At 36.5% G+C, this 17,112-nt stretch overlaps 2 protein-coding genes across 2 annotated transcripts; one reads left to right on the top strand and one right to left on the bottom strand.

Moving 5' to 3' along the window:
• The first annotated feature begins 7,101 nt into the window (after positions 1-7,101).
• On the top strand, positions 7,102-13,150 carry LOC133874182 (MLO-like protein 6). Its single transcript, XM_062312031.1, has 15 exons — positions 7,102-7,617; positions 7,721-7,778; positions 7,865-8,109; positions 8,226-8,342; positions 8,442-8,502; positions 9,028-9,116; positions 9,310-9,384; positions 9,453-9,547; positions 10,112-10,161; positions 10,626-10,666; positions 10,750-10,923; positions 12,065-12,100; positions 12,232-12,299; positions 12,419-12,479; positions 12,589-13,150. The coding sequence occupies exons 1-15, from the start codon at positions 7,495-7,497 to the stop codon at positions 12,928-12,930; spliced, it is 1,635 nt and encodes a 544-aa protein (XP_062168015.1). The 5' UTR covers positions 7,102-7,494; the 3' UTR covers positions 12,931-13,150.
• A 1,474-nt stretch (positions 13,151-14,624) lies between these two features.
• On the bottom strand, positions 14,625-16,020 carry LOC133874183 (polyubiquitin-like). Its single transcript, XM_062312033.1, has one exon. The coding sequence runs from the start codon at positions 15,903-15,905 to the stop codon at positions 14,757-14,759; it is 1,149 nt and encodes a 382-aa protein (XP_062168017.1). The 5' UTR covers positions 15,906-16,020; the 3' UTR covers positions 14,625-14,756.
• Positions 16,021-17,112: the final 1,092 nt, after the last annotated feature.

Here is a 17,112-nt window from a genome sequence, read left to right as displayed (position 1 = left end):
ACGATCACTCATAACAAATCTTAAAACCTTGGTTCATAATTTGGTGACGAGGCTATATGACTAATGCTACCAATATGAACTTAAAGGATTAAAATATATCATAAGGACAATAAGAGTAAATACGATCAACTCATGAGAATCATAAGGACAATGAAATGTAAAGGGAATATAAATACGATCAACTCATGGAAATCATGAGGACAATGAAATATAAAAGGAAATATAAATACGATCAACTCATGAAAGTCATGAGGACAATGAAATGTAAAAGAAGATACGATCAACTCATGAAAGTCATGAGGACATGAAATGTAAAAGAAATATAAATACGATCAACTCATGAAAGTCATAAGGACATTGAAATATAAAAGTAGTTTATATTACTTTTTATTTTAATTCTTTTTATCTCATAAGCTTATTGGGTCTTTAAAAAATTCATAAAACAAGTAATGAAATCAAAACCTAAACTATAAAATTAATGAAACTAATGATTGAAAGCTTACCAAAATACTTCTTAGCACACACTTCAAGTCTTGAACCACACAAAACTACACAAATCTCACAATTTTCTCTCTTGGTTGTAGGTGTGTGAGTGAGTGAAGCTTAATGGGTATCGCATCTTCCACCTTGGTTCTATTTATAAGAGAATGAATGGTTAGGATCAAGTAGACACATTTTAATCTAATGGATGGGAATTGGTGCATATTAGCCTTATCTCCAAGGCACATGGGTTTCATCATTAATAAGGTGGTGCATTCTAGATGTGAGATGTGGGCAACACTTGTGGTGATGAGTGCACACATTAGAACAGGGGTTGTATTTTTTACGGGTGTTTTCATGGCCTTAACGATGTCCAAAAATCATGAAACTTGGAGGGAAGCTAGAGGACTTCAAAAAGAGCGTCTCAGTTTTTGAATCGACCAAAATGGAGTTCGTTTGACCCTGTTTCCGTTATTCCAAAGTTTAAGGTCTGTTTTGAATTTTTATCAAATTGCAACTATAAACGTTTCTTAAAACAAAAATACACATTTATTTTCATAAATAATCGTAGTTATTCTTTTTCCTTATTAAAAATGTTTCAAAATTAGTTTAAACCATTATAATTTATGTCTTAAAATCTGGGGCGCTACAAATACCGCACCACTCAACCACCGGATCAGAGCCGTTCAACCACCACACACACGACGTCGATCCACCCACGGCCAGAGCAAGGGAACCACCGATCAGCACCGATCAAGACTGATCCACCGGAAAAAGGGCATAGCTGAACCACCAAAAAAAAAAAAGCCACAGAACCACCAAAATCTCTAGACGAGTCGAGGATTTGGTAGGCCCCGGCGGAATCCACCTCCAGCTTCACTGGCGTCGACCCATCCACCGGACGTCACCCAGGTCTCCCCCAACCCCAACCCAAACCCATTGCACTACGACAAAGAAGAAGCGCCCACCGCACCAGAGTAGCACTTCAATACCGCACCACTCAACCACCGAATCAGCGTCGTTCAACCACCGCACACACGACGTCGATCCACCCACGACTAGAGCAACGAAACCACCGATCAGCACCAATCAAGACCGATCCATGGAAAATCTGGGCTCATACTGTTGCTTCTATTGTTAGATGAGGGACGGAGAGTGACGGAGAGGGACGAAGAGCGATCGGAGAGGGAGAGAGAAAAAATTAATAAAAAAAAGTCTAAACACATGAACAATGAATAGCCAATGTTGGCTATTTACTGTTCATGTGTTTAGAAAAATGGTTAAAGTAACCATTCTGTTGGAGAAGAAAAAAAAGCAAAAAAAGTCAAATTTGACTATTTTGGCTAAAATAGCAACTCTGTTGGAGATGGCCTTAGTGGGTTTTTGAATCAAGAGAAAAGCATATGGCAATGTTGAAAGATACAAAGCATAATTGGTTGTCCAAGGCTTTCATCAACAACCAGAGGTGGAGTTTACGAAAACTTACAGTCCTGTTGTTAAACATATTACTATAAGAATTGTTCTTTCACTTGTTTTTGCAAGAGGGAGAATTAATTCTCCAAATTGATCGATGTTAGTAATGCCTTTCTATGTAGATTTATCAATGAAGATGTGTACATGGCATAGCCTCCTGACTTTGTGCACCCACAATTCCCTCATATTGTTTGCAGTTAATTAAGGAAGGCATTATACAGGCCTAAGCAGGCTCCTATGGCCTAGTATTCTCACCTAAGTTCTCTATTGTTGGAAATGGGTTTCAAAGGCTCCAAGGTCTATTCATCCCTCTTTACTTATGGTTTATTCGGCCTTAACATTTTTGTTCATATTTATATCGATGACATGGTCATTACAAGCTCCAAACCAGATGCCATTTATCAACTCTTCCGAGCACTACAAGCTGATTTCGCCATTAAAGACTTGGGTCTTCTTCACTTTTTCTTGGGCATTGAGGCAACCTAGCTCAAAGAGGATCTTCATCTCCCTCAGCAACCTTATATTAGTGATCTTCTTGCTCAAACCAACATGTCTCTTGCAAAACCAGGCACATTACCCATGTCATCTTCTTCAGTGCTCAACAAGTTTTCATACATAAATTTTTTTTAATCCTACTTTGTATCGCATCATAGTAAGAGCTTTCCAATATCTTTCTCTAACAAGGCTTGACGTTGCCTTTACAGTAAATAAAGTATCTCAATTTATGTAAGACCCTTGAGATCTTCATTGGGCATGCAGTAGTTAAAACACATCCTGCATTACATAAAGCATACTTTCATAGATCAGCTTCAACACAGCTCTTGGCTTACTCCGTTGCTAACTTGGCATGTTGCTTAGCCTAAGTGCTCCACAAGAAGTCTTACAATTGTTTTTTGTGTCTTTCTTAGCCGCAATTTACTTTCATGGAGTTTGAAAAAGCAACCAACAATATCTCGATCAAGCATTGAATTTGAGTACAAAGCATTGGCAAATGCACCAGCTGAGCTTATATATATAGACACAATCTCTTCTAGGGGAGATCTTTGGCATTTCACTCCCACATGCACCTATTCTTCATTGTGATAACATTGGTTCAATTTATTTTACTTCCAATTTGAAATTCCATGCCCGAAGTAAGCACATAGAAATAGATTATCATTTCTAAGGGATCAGGTTACTACTAAGGCTCTGTTGATGATTTGATCATGTTCTCAGTTCGACTTCTGAGGACCTGAGGTAGTGTTATTACTTATTAGTGCCGACTGTGTAATGTAGATTAGGGCCGGCAATTTTGACACGACACGACAACCCGACACGAACAAGACACGAAATTAGCGGGTTTGGGTCTACCTTAAACGGGTTTGGGTCATAAACGGGTCTACCCGTTTATCTTAGTTTGACGGGTCGGGTCGCGGGTGACCCGCCAGACACGATTAGCTTTTTTTTTTTTCCTTTTTTTTTTAATATATATATATATATATATAATTATAAAAGAAAAGAAAAGAAAAAGGAAATGAGATTAGATATTTAGATCTGATTTAGAATTTTAGGATTATTAGGTATTTTTGTAATTTAGCCATTTAGGAGTTAGGACCGGTTGCCCTAAGTTCATTTCTTCAGTTTTCTTTTCTTTTCCTTTTTTTTTTAATATATATATATAATTATAAAAGAAAAGAAAAGAAAAAGGAAATGAGATTAGATATTTAGATCTGATTTAGAATTTTAGGATTATTAGGTATTTTTGTAATTTAGCCATTTAGGAGTTAGGACCGGTTGCCCTAAGTTCATTTCTTCAGTTTTCTTTTCTTCTCCTTCACACCGCGCCGTCCCGCTCCCCTTTCTTCCATTCTCTTTTTCTTCAGCGTCGCACCACCACCGCCGTCCACCCCCTCTTCTTCTTCTTCCTCTCGCTAGACCCGCTCGATGCAGCGACGCTCTCTCTCTTTGGTCTTCTTCAACGCCACCCCTTCTTCTTCAGTTCCCGATGAATGGCAGCGGGGGCGTGGGGGAGTTTGGACGGGGATTGGAGCTAGCCAGCTGGGGAGCGTCGAGCGCGCAGTTCGGCGACGTTAGTGGTGCGAATCTGGACGTTTCAGGGACTGATCCAATGAGTTTGGACCCGAGAGCAAATCACGGCAGTGGAGTTGAGTTTGAAGGTAAACAAGTGTGCTTGATTGATGATAAATTATAGGAAATTGAAGGAATTTAAATCTTGGTTGCTAATAATTTGTGTTTTTAAATGTGATTATGGGCTGTGTTAATGTGTTATTACTTATTAATTTATTTATGGGCTTTTGACTTACGGGAATCCTCTGCCTGCAATTTTTCTGAGTAATTGGATAATTTGGATGACATGGTCATTTAACTTTCAATGATAAACTTATATAGCTGATTTTCATTCGATTGTTGTATTGATTTTGTATTGATTTTCTTGATTTTGGAAGAGAATGAGAATATGAGATTAAGTGGGGCATTTTTTTTGTTTCTTTTCCATAATATATTATATATGTTTGCAAATATATATATTTTTCTTTTAAACGGGTCGTGTCAGGTCATGTCGACCCGATTCGACCCATTAGGTTAAACGGGTTCACGGGTCGTGTCGGGTGACCCGTGAAATTACCGTGTTCGTGTCGTATCTGGGTCTAAGCTAAACGGGTCGTGGGTCTTAACGGGTCGTGTTGGGTGACCCGTTTTGCCAGCCCATTGTAGATCATATATGTGTGAGGTGTCGCGTTGTTGCGGTGGAATTGGGGATATTTTCAATTGAAAAAATAAATAATTTTTTTTTTTTTTTTTTTGAAAAAAATAGCATTTGTGCGAGTTATAAAGATATTCTAGATTTGCAACAAAAATCTCAAATGGCTAATGCTATTGGTCAACCTTTGCGGCTAAAATCTCAAGACATCTTGAGTACTATGGAATTAAATTCTAATACAAAAGCACTTATTCAAAAGTTGAGAGACCAAGATGGGATAATTTGCTTTAGATAGTAGTCCCTTTCTTCAAGTAATTTGAAATTAACATTCTAAAATATTTGAGTCCTCGTTACGTTGAAGGTCGAGGTTGTCATCAACGAGCTTACATGTATCATAATAGAGCATTATCATTTTGACATAATCAAAGCTACCACATATTTTCAATTGCAAGAACTCGATAGTAGGATTGGTAAAAGGGTAATGGAATTCTTGACAGTTTTGGATCCAAATGATGCCTATAAATCATTTAGTATTGATGATATATGTAGTCTAGCGGAGAACTTTTATCCTCTTGATTTTTTTGAGCAAATGAAATTAATTTGAGATTTCAATTAAAGCATATTGATCTTGATGTGCTTAATCATCAAGAATTTTTTTTTAAAAAAAAAAAGAAAAAAAAAATGTCTTTCATTGAGAAATTATGTCAAAGATCAATAGAAACAGAAAAATTATGTCTATATAGAGGCATACCATTTTATTGATATATTGATTTGTCTTGATTTAACTCTTTCAGTGTCTATAACAACTACCTAGCTAATGAGTATTTTCAACTATATAAATTGTTAAAACAAATTAAAACTTCATAACAAAATCAATTATGAGTTTCTTGTAAATAATTTAGTTGTCTATATTGAAAGGAAAATTTCTGAGAGCTTCAGTACAAATTCAATACTTAATTAGTTTTGTTTTTCTAAAAGAGTTTTAGGTTGTAATTTTAGACGCTTTGTATTTTGTATTTTTATTTTATTTTTGTACTATATAATGCCTATTTGTTAACTTACTGATATATCAATTATGACATGTATTAATGAAGTTCATTATTAGTCTGATCATCAAAAGAACAACCGGATCAACTCATGGATAGCTGCAGGGATTAACACTTTCAGTTTATATATATATATATATATATACTTGTATGTAATATAATCAGATTGAAACTGAAAGGATGTAAAATATATATGTTTCATACAGTAAATTAAGAGATATGATATTTGTACATCTCATTTCTAAATGAGTAATGTTTCTTGCACAACAAGTGTACACACTTTGTACAACAACGCTGACGTGAAAATTATTTTCATTTTTATTTTATTTTTTTTACAAGAAACATTACTCTTTTTTTTATTGTAAAAAATCATTTCCACATCAACGTTATTGTACAAAGTGTATACACTTGTTGTGTAAAAAACATTACTCTTTCTAAATTTATCATTAGATTTATAGAACCCACATTAAATCTAATAAATAAAATAATAAATTTAAAATTAAATTGTATGGAGATTTACAAATAATATACAAATATCATTTGTCGTATATTAATCTAGAAATTGCCCGTTCTTCTGAATGAAGTAGTATATATAGTTTACAAAAGGTCAAGGGTGAGGTTAACAGCTGCATATAAAAACTAAAGTAATTAATAAGACTTGGTTGATCGGTCAAAAAATCTGTTAATATTGGCTTCTTCACTTGGAATTGTTCCAGCTAACATTAATTAGCTATGCTCCAAAGGTCACTCCTTGATTTGGGCTAGCTTGACTAATGGTTTCTAGCATTAATTACTAGTATAAAAAAATCTCATATACATTAGAATTTTATTTTAAACTGATGAATTTTTCGTCATATCACATCTTTTAATTTTTGTAAAATTGACAAATGAAACATACAATAGATTTAATTTTTTTTTTTTTTTGGGTAATTGTATTTAGTAACTCTTGTACAAATCATCCAGAGATCAGCAATTGATTTTTTTTATTTTTTTTTTGTAAGTACCAATCATATAGCTAATTTTTACTGCAACATCATCTTAATTGTATGAAAACCGTACATTAATCTACTAAATAACCTTTCTCTTTTTTATATCACGATAAATAACCACACCAACTTGTAGAAAAGTTTGTAATTAAACCTATAATTATATATTGTCACAAGAAATTTTTATGTATTGGGGTTTTTTATTCTTAATTTTATGTATTGGGGTCGGTAATATTGATTCGTCCTTATATATATATAGATCGAATAGCTTCTTGTGGGGATCTAGCAAAACCATCTTGGACAGGGTCAAATATTACATGCACCCCTCCGCTCATAGTCCAACACATGTATATATGTTTAGCAAAATATTATAGGATTCTCTCAAATTATTTGTTTAAATTCAAAAAAAATTATGTATTATAAAGTAATTCTACGTGTATGTATAATTATCTGTCTGAAATTGTCAAATTTAGAAAAATAATTTGACAGGAATCTAGTGGGAAATTAACCAGAGAGGCTTTCTAATGGGAAACCAGAGAAGCTTTCAGCCCAGTCTCTCTCCACTCCCCGGCTCTAACACGTCCCAAGTCAAAGTCTACAACTCCCCACCTTTGCTTCCTCTACATTAGACTTCACTTGTATTGGACGGCAAGCTTCAGCGGTCACTCTGCCTGCAGCTTCCTCTCTATTTCTCACTTCATCTATATTTTGCTTAAATAACCATTAACCATAATAAAGTTATACACTTAAGCCATTTATATATATGTAGAGCTTTTGCCAAAAGATCAAAGAAATTGGAGGAAGTATATGCATGGCGGGTGCAAAGGGGGGACGATCTCTGGAGCAAACGGCAACTTGGGCAGTAGCTACTGTGTGTTTTGTGTTGGTTGTAGTTTCTATCATCGTTGAACATATTATTCACTTAATTGCGAAGGTAATATTTGCATTTAAAGCTTAATTAATATTTCCTTTTTTTTTTTTAACTTTTTTAGTCCTGTTGTTTAATTACGATGCTGTTTCTGAGATGAGGCATGCAGTGGTTAAAAAGGAGACAAAAAAGAGCCCTTTATGAAGCCCTTGAAAAGATAAAATCAGGTTAATTAATTATTTACTCTCTCGATCATAAAACACATGATTTAATTAAAGAAATTAATTAACGTCGTGGTTTGTGTACGTCTCAGAGCTTATGCTATTGGGGTTCATATCCTTGCTCCTATCAGTCTTACAAGGACCCATTTCGAATATATGTATATCAAAGGCAGTCGGGGCGACATGGCATCCATGTAATAAAAGGCAAGAGTCGAAAAACAACACTAAATCCTACAACAATGGCCACCGAAGGCTTCTAACGATTTCAGATTTAGATGGCGGCGGTAGCACTCGACGTGTTTTGGCCGCCGCGGGATACGACAAATGTGCAAAAAAGGCATCTTCAAATATCTGTTATACATTTTTTATACATCTCAATTTTAAATCAATCGTTTGTTCGAGAGCTGGATGAATCAAATTTGGAGTAAGTTTTGCATGGGTTAAGATTTGCAGGGAAAAGTTCCGTTGGTTTCAACAGAAGGAATCCACCAACTCCATATCTTCGTCTTTGTGCTTGCAGTCTTCCACGTGCTTTATTGTGTAACAACTCTGGCTTTGGGCAAAGCAAAGGTTTATTTCGATCTGAAAAGCCTTTTTTCTTTCTTTTTTGGTCTCTCGGACAAACAGAAACTCGCGCGCGCGCATGAATAAAAACTGTTTGGTTTGCAGATGAGAAGGTGGAAGGCGTGGGAAATGGAAACGAGGACAGCTGACTATCAGTTCTCACATGGTAGGCTTCACTTAACGTTTCCATGGAAGCTACTCATACCATAATGTGCCTAGCTCCCTTCTTCCTAAATTATGTTTTTCGTCCCAAATACTTTCGCTGATAGCTTGGATTGTAAAAGTTACTATTAAGTTTTGATACAATAATAATTTTAAAAGGTACCTCATTATTTTTAGAGGGGATTCAATGAAAATATAAGTCTATTTTATAACGAGCCTGTTTGATAACCCATCCTAATATTTCCAATTCCCATATTTCACTTCTCCCAAAAAATCAAATAAAAAACATTCCAACTTTTTTACACTTTTTACGTCACATCAATAAGTTTTTACTACTATTCAAATAAATATTTCAATTCCCATTTACTTACCAAACAACTTCGTTACATTACTTCTCATGATGTTACTCATGGCCCCACTCCTACATATGGGAGTGGCCGCTAGGTACCCTTACTAACTAACATGGCATCGCAACAAACCCTTTGATTTGTATGTTATTACAGGCTGAGTCATTTGTTTTTTGTTGCAGACCCAGAGAGATTTAGATTTACCAGGGACACATCGTTTGGACGAAGGCACTTGAGGTTTTGGAGTCGCTCATCCGTTCTCCTATGGATAGTGAGTATAGAAATATTTTCCTTTTCTTTTTGGTCTTTTTTCTTTTTTTTCTTTTTTGAGGGGGTAGGGGTTATTTTTTTGGCAGTCTACAAAAATTTTAAAAATGACATTTAGTTTTAAAACTCTCAAATATAAGAAGAAAAAATAAATAGTAATTTTATTCCACAAACATTAATTGCATTAATTATTGCAGATTTGTTTCTTCAGACAGTTTGTTAGGTCAGTCCCGAAGGTGGATTACTTGACCCTGCGCCATGGATTCATTATTGTGAGTATTCCATATATATATATATATATATATATATTAAAAGCTGATAAATGATACGATTTGCGCAGGCACATCTGGCACCTCAGAGTCAAACAATGTTTAACTTCCAGCAGTACATCAAGAGGTCACTTGAAGAGGATTTTAAAGTTGTTGTTGGGATCAGGTGCACGCTCTTGAGCCCGCCCTCTTATTGGCTCACAATATCCCACCTTCCTTCCTCTTTTTATTTGTTATTTTTTATTTTTTTTATTTTTATTTTTTTTATTCTACTTTGTTAAATCACCATTGAACAATCACATATATGTTCAATGGTAATTTTTTGATAAACACTTGATAGATAGTTAATGTACATTTAAAATTACTCTTCAACGAGCTTAAGGTTCTACTATTGTGACAACATAAATATAAATTATTATTTGAACAAAAATTTAAATGGATAGAAATTAATGAATTTAATAATTTAACTAATATTTATTTATGTTTACTCTTTTATATATACATGCAGCATTTAATTTTATATATCATATAAATGTCTATCAAGTGTCTATCAAATAATGAGGTGACTTTTAAAATCACCATTAATTTGATCAATCACATATTCAATGATGATTTTAAAAGCCACCTCATTATTTGATTGACACTTTATGAATATTTATATGACATGTAGAATTATTCTTTAATTTTTCTTCTAATACTCATGGTAAGATTTTCCTTTCCACACCTGCAGCCCGGTGACCTGGTTTTTTGCCATATTGTTTTTGCTCTCTAATACTCATGGTAAGCTTTTCCTTTTGTCACATTTTTTCTCTTTTTCAAACCCTAGTTGTTGGAGTTTGTATTGAAAAAATAGTATGTAAAGTAGAAAATAATGTTATTTTTATTAAATCACCAAGTTTTAAAAGTATAATCTCCTTTACAAGTGATGCGTAACACATAGAATATTTAATTGAAATGAAAGAAGAATGATGGAGACAAAGTTCAAAGAACTCCAGACCTTTTGTTCTGATATCATGATAAATCACCGGTACTTGTTTCAAAATCTTAAACTAACACAAATAAATGAATTTAATTATTTAATTTATATTCATTTTGCCACTTTTTTCCTAGCTAAAAGTATATATATATATATATATATATATATATATATATAACATTAGTGGAGATGGTCTAAATGACCCTTTATTAGGATACAAAGAATAATCAGTCATATTAATGGTTATTTTCGTCTTCTCCTTGTGTAGGCTCGTATTCTTATCTATGGCTGCCCTTCATCCCACTGATTGTAAGAATCATGTTGGTCCATTTGATTATTTGGGTTTGTTGGAGGGTCCAGCTAATGAATCTAAATGCTGAAATGGGTTGCAGATAATCTTATTGGTGGGGACGAAGCTACAGTTCATCATAACCAAGATGGGTCTCAGATTTCAAGAGAAAGGCGAGGTGGTCAAAGGAACCCCGCTGGTTCAGCCGGGCGATGACCTTTTCTGGTTCAATCGCCCTCGCCTTACTCTTCATCTTATCCATTTTGTTCTCTTTCAGGTACACTCTCATGCTACTGGAAAGATCAGTACTTTTATATAATATAATACTTCTAAGCGTTTAGTTATTATTTAAAACCGAATTTTATAAGTAAATTTAAGAAAGTTTCAAATTAACTAGTTTTTTTGAGATGCTTTTTCTAGTTCATTACAAATAACATCAGTAGGGGTGGGTATCGGTTTGGACGGTGTTCGTAGGGGTGTTTTCGCCCACCCAGCCACCGAATTCGGTTAATGTCGATTAATTCACCGATTTTATTTCAACAATTAATTTCAGTAAAATCGGTTAAAAGGCGGCCGTTAAAGGCGATGGCGATGGCGATGGCGATGGGGAACAAAAGCAAGCTTTAACAGGTTTCGAGTGGGGCGATAGAGACACTGGTGAGAGAGAGAGAGAGAGAGGGGGGCGGGGCGACTACCGCTAGAGGAGAGGAATAAGTTAATATTACAGTTAGGGGAAAAAAAATTGTATATATCATATGCTCAAAACTACGTCGTTTCAATTGAAATGAAACGACGTCATTTTAATTTTTCAAGTAAAACTACAAAATGACGTCTTCATTTCAAATAAAACTACTTTCTATCCCAAGTAAAACGACGCCGTCTTCCATACTTCGGTTCAATTTGATTAACTGACAAAATAACACCTATACCGACTAACAGAACCGAACTAACTTCGGTATAAATTTTTTATGCCGACTAACCGACCATCGGAAGTTGGTAGAGGCAGTAGGCGGTTGATGGCTGTTCGGTGATGATCGGTAGGCGGTAATCGGATATTTTGTCCACCCCTAAGTATTAGAATCACCTAATAATTTCATTTGGTTTTGAAGCACTACATGATGTAGGCCCCGACGGAGAAGGGTGAGATTGTAACACTTCGGTCCCACGTTGAAAAGATAACTAGCTCGCATAGAGTGTGAGTCTCACATTACTTATTTACTATGTGAAATAGACTTTATAAGTGATTTTAGAAAAATTCTAAATTGACTAAACTATTTGAAAGTTATAGCACAGATTTGCTAACACTTTTTTTGAGTGGTCAAAAATGATGTAGCTTAATCACGGTATTCCACTAATCACTGATAATATTATATTATCATCCATCCGGTTTTTATTTTTTTATTTTTTTTCTCTTGCAGAATGCCTTTCAGCTTGCCTTCTATGCGTGGACTTTGGTAAACCATTCAGCTACTCACTGCAATTTTTAAAGATTAATTCACTAGATCTCCTCTCAAAATCCTAACAAACTGACTATAATTTTGTTATCTTCCTGCTGTACATACATGTTCGAATTATGATGTATCAGCTTGTATTTGGCTTAAAGTCTTGCTTCCATGACAAGTTGAAAGATGTGATCATCAGGATATCCATGGGGTGAGTGTAAATGACATTACTGATTAATGAAACTAATTAATCAATTAATCTTTTGGTCAAAAAAAAAATAAAATTAATTAATTAATTAAGTTAATAGTGATTGCCATTTGAGCATGCAGAGTCCTCATACAGATACTATGCAGCTATGTCACTCTTCCTCTATATGCCCTGGTAACACAGGTAATTAATTAACACTCTTGTTTATACGAAATTTTGCTTGTTCAATGTGATCAGTCTTTCTAATTCATCGGCTTAATTTACGAAAGATTAAAATGATCGTCGATGGCAGATGGGTTCTTCCATGAAGCCCACAATCTTCAACGATAGGGTGGTAAATGCACTACGAAAGTGGCACCACACAGCAAAGAAGCGCATAAAACAGAACCGACATTCATCGGCAAGTACTCCGGCGGCTGGGTCGTCCCCTGTCCATCTCCTGCGTGCCTACAAGGGTGATCTTGACAGCATTCCTCCTACATCGCCGAGGATGTCCAGTCTGAATATTGAAGATCGCGAGATGGGCCCCTCTCGTAATTCTCCCTCAAACCGCCATAACCGTGGACAAGAAGAGAGGGGTGCTCATGGAATTGAAATTCACTCAACAAATTTCTCATTTAGAACAGATGGATGAATTAAAATAGTGCTGATGAGCAAACAAGCTAAAAAGGCGAGGAGAGGATAAGAGACTGAAAGACTAACGGATTTAAAACCAGGTGACAATCACCAGCCTCTGGCAACATGTAGTGACCACAAAACCTCCACGAAGCTGTTGATGTGGCCAATCTCCGTTAGAATATATGGATTTTTCATGTTGGGTTTGATTTATTTTTGTTATTAAAGTATTTACCAAAGTTGTGTGATGTAATCAAATGATTAAAATCTCTATCTATGGACGCACGCCAACAATCTCATAATAATCAGTATGTGGCCGTCAAAAGAGAATTTCAATTTTAGTGGCTATTACTTTGAACAAGGAGGGAAGACAAAATATCTAGATACGAAGCACCAAGCAGAAATTTCATCAAATAAGAGATTTTGAACCAAATACAATAAAATACTTCTATTCACAAATAACTAGATGAAGAAAGAAGATATTAATTTAACGAAAGACTCAGGAAAGCATGGTTCAAACCACACTTCTTGCACAACCCAGACTAACCAGAACTGCTCTTCTTCTGCCCATTCTCTGAAAATTGTCATTATCTGCAACCTCTGGTTTCCATGCTCTATAAGAATGATGTGAACCACACCGAAAGAAAAATAGATGGGCTCAACCTAAACTGTATTAATAATATTCAACTCCTCCTTCATTAATCTTCATTAATAATCAATACTGATCAGTTACAAAAATAACTAGTAATCAAAATAACTCTTAAATTATCTGTCTCCAAAGGATAGTTCTCCCCCATGAAGTAGAGGTCACTAGTTCAAATCCCCCCTCCCCTCTTGTGTGGACATGTCAAAAAATAAGGAACTCTTAATCTAACTAACCGACCAGGATTGAAATGAATTCTATTAATTCTAGAATAGGACTCCAACTCTACTAAGAATAATTAGAATCAAACTCCTTATATGAGATTATTCGTTATTGGGCACTTACACAAATACTAAATAATATGATTACATCGGAGAAGCAATCGGAACAAGCTTGGTGAACTTAAAGACAGGTAGCTCAGCACTCTGAAATCAGAAATTGTTCATCCAGACCATAGCCCTCTAACTGTAGTGTCCTAATCTCTCCATCACCAATGCTTAAACCTGACTAATATTTCAGTTGTAATCACTCACAGGATCGGATTTTCGGATTTATCTCCCAAAATTTTATCAAACACATGGTATCAGAGAGATAATAAGAAATTATATTTTCAGTCTAATACACTTGATTCTAGCACTCATAATTAAATTTCTTATGACCCTTAGAATATGAGATATGGTAATTATTCCTTATAAGATACTTAATGGCGTAGATAAGTATGGTAATCAAATCTGATCAATCAAATTCTATCAGGTAATTATTCTACAAGGAATAATTAATCTTATATCCTAAGAGTAATTTCCAATGCTAATGGCAATTTGATGGCCAACACACACTGGCTTTGAACTAGGAGATCCCAGACAGATTTGCATTCCTTCATCGAAAAATCTTCGACCAAGTACAATAATCAAACAGTGATTGCCAGGAGATCGTTTTGTCCGAGCCCTACCCGGCTGACATTTTAACCCAAAATTAATAGGTCACGAATCAAGAAAAACACAGGAATTTTAACAAACTAGTATAATTTGATTTAGACAGAAAAAAGTAATCTCATTTGAGGAAAAACAAGATTAACCAGAAAATATTCTGTTTATTTATTCATTAAGGAGTATGCGAAAAAACTATGGCGGCCATTGAGCAACTACTAGACCACCACAAACACAGACACAATACCACAAGAAAGGAAAGACAAGGAAAAGCAATTAGAGTTGACCACCGCGGAGCCGGAGGACAAGGTGGAGGGTGGACTCCTTTTGAATGTTGTAATCAGCGAGGGTACGCCCATCCTCCAACTGCTTTCCGGCAAATATGAGCCTCTGCTGGTCCGGAGGAATCCCTTCCTTATCCTGAATCTTGGCCTTCACGTTGTCTATGGTGTCCGAGCTCTCCACCTCCAGCGTGATGGTCTTCCCTGTCAGAGTCTTCACAAAGATCTGCATCCCTCCCCTCAATCTCAGCACCAGATGCAGGGTCGACTCCTTCTGAATGTTGTAGTCGGCGAGAGTGCGACCGTCCTCCAATTGCTTCCCGGCGAAGATCAACCGCTGCTGATCCGGAGGGATGCCTTCCTTGTCTTGGATCTTGGCCTTGACGTTGTCAATGGTGTCGGAGCTCTCGACCTCGAGGGTGATGGTCTTCCCCGTTAGGGTTTTGACAAAGATCTGCATGCCGCCGCGGAGACGGAGCACGAGGTGGAGAGTCGACTCTTTCTGGATGTTGTAATCGGCGAGGGTGCGACCGTCCTCCAATTGCTTCCCGGCGAAGATCAACCGCTGCTGATCCGGAGGGATGCCTTCCTTGTCCTGGATCTTGGCCTTGACGTTGTCAATGGTGTCGGAGCTCTCGACCTCGAGGGTGATGGTCTTCCCCGTTAGGGTTTTGACGAAGATTTGCATGCCACCGCGGAGACGGAGCACGAGGTGGAGAGTCGACTCCTTCTGGATGTTGTAGTCGGCGAGCGTGCGACCGTCCTCCAATTGCTTTCCGGCGAAGATCAACCGCTGCTGATCCGGAGGTATGCCTTCCTTGTCTTGGATCTTGGCCTTGACGTTGTCAATGGTGTCGGAGCTCTCGACCTCGAGGGTGATGGTCTTCCCGGTTAGGGTTTTGACGAAGATCTGCATCCCGCCACGGAGACGGAGAACGAGGTGGAGAGTCGACTCCTTCTGGATGTTGTAGTCGGCGAGGGTCCGACCGTCTTCGAGCTGCTTGCCGGCGAAGATCAGTCGCTGCTGATCCGGTGGGATGCCTTCCTTGTCTTGGATCTTGGCCTTTACATTATCAATGGTGTCGGAGCTCTCCACCTCAAGAGTAATAGTCTTGCCTGTTAGGGTTTTCACAAAGATCTGCATCTTCCAAAGCTAAGAGAGAGAGAGAAAAAGATTTTAGTGAGAAAAGAAAAGCTGGAAATCAACCGGAAGCTAGAGCGATTTTCAATGAGAAGCTGATGAATGAAGAAGATGAGCGTGAGAGGGCGTCATTATATAGAAGAACTTAGCCGACTCAATTGACGTAATCGGATGCGTGCGCGTGCGTTTGACGTTTGATAATCCGGAACTTACGGGGAAAAGAGCGGTGGAGAAGCCCCCACGAAAATCTTCGGCCTCTCGTGTCCTCTTGAGGAGGTTCTAGAAATTTCATGGTGGCCACGTTGCCGAATCTCCAAAAACAGAAATAATATATTTGTATTTCCTGTATCATTATTATTTTTATATTTACGTACAATTAAGTTTTAAATTTATTTCAAAAAAAAAATTTTAATTCAATATTAAATTTGTGGGTTCCAATGTAATTCTTAAAAATCTAAACCTCAATTTAAAAATAAGATATACAAAAAATGTATAAAAGATGTAAAAATATTATTTCTCATCTCAAAATGCTACTTGGCAAGGGGGGTTTATTGCCATGAATAAGGATTAACGATAATTATTAACATTGAGTTGTTAGTAATTTGAATAAAGGGTAAATGTCTAATAAATCCTTGAGTCAAAGCGTCATTTGAATTCGATCCCTCACTTCTTGAAAGTAAGTATTTTGTGCTTAACTTTTTCGCGAATTTGAAAATGATCCTTACGTCATTTTTCCATCCATTTTTCTAACTTCCGTCTGGGTGAGTCAGCACTTGTTCAGGTAGGCGCTTACAACTCATAGTAAAAACGATGTCGTTTTGATTTTCAACCTTAAACGTCATCCCCAACACGTGCGGCAAGAGTATGGGCGACATTTTGAAATTTTTCATGAATACCGAGGGAGGAAATAGTGAAGACAGTGGAAAACGTAGGGACTTGTCACTTCTATTCATCCAAAAACAAAGCCCGTGCTCGTCGTCTCCGTCCGTGGTCCCTGGCGTTGATGTGGAAAATCTCTTCGTATCCGTTCCGTTCATGATCATTGTCTCCGGCATCCTTGTGTTGAAGGTAACATCTCGACTTTTCCGTAATTTTAGATTTTAGGGTTTCCCCAATTTAGGGTTTTGGGTAATTTTGTCCAGATTTTAAGAAATGATGTTGTTATCACCGATGTGGATATAATTTTATATAACTTTTAGTTTGGAATTTG

This window comes from Alnus glutinosa, chromosome 7 (genome assembly GCF_958979055.1).
Source record: "Alnus glutinosa chromosome 7, dhAlnGlut1.1, whole genome shotgun sequence".
Lineage (NCBI taxonomy): Eukaryota > Viridiplantae > Streptophyta > Magnoliopsida > Fagales > Betulaceae > Alnus > Alnus glutinosa.
This window is presented reverse-complemented; position numbering and strand designations above follow the sequence as displayed.

Excerpts from the sequence above, each read along its gene's own strand:
- LOC133874182 (XM_062312031.1), top strand. The coding sequence starts at position 7,495 with ATGGCGGGTGCAAAGGGGGGACGATCTCTGGAGCAAACGGCAACTTGG. Across the intron at positions 8,503-9,027 it reads TGACTATCAGTTCTCACATG|ACCCAGAGAGATTTAGATTT; the intron begins GTAGGCTTCACT and ends TTTTTGTTGCAG. Across the intron at positions 10,667-10,749 it reads TGCCCTTCATCCCACTGATT|ATAATCTTATTGGTGGGGAC; the intron begins GTAAGAATCATG and ends AATGGGTTGCAG.
- LOC133874183 (XM_062312033.1), bottom strand. The coding sequence starts at position 15,905 with ATGCAGATCTTTGTGAAAACCCTAACAGGCAAGACTATTACTCTTGAG.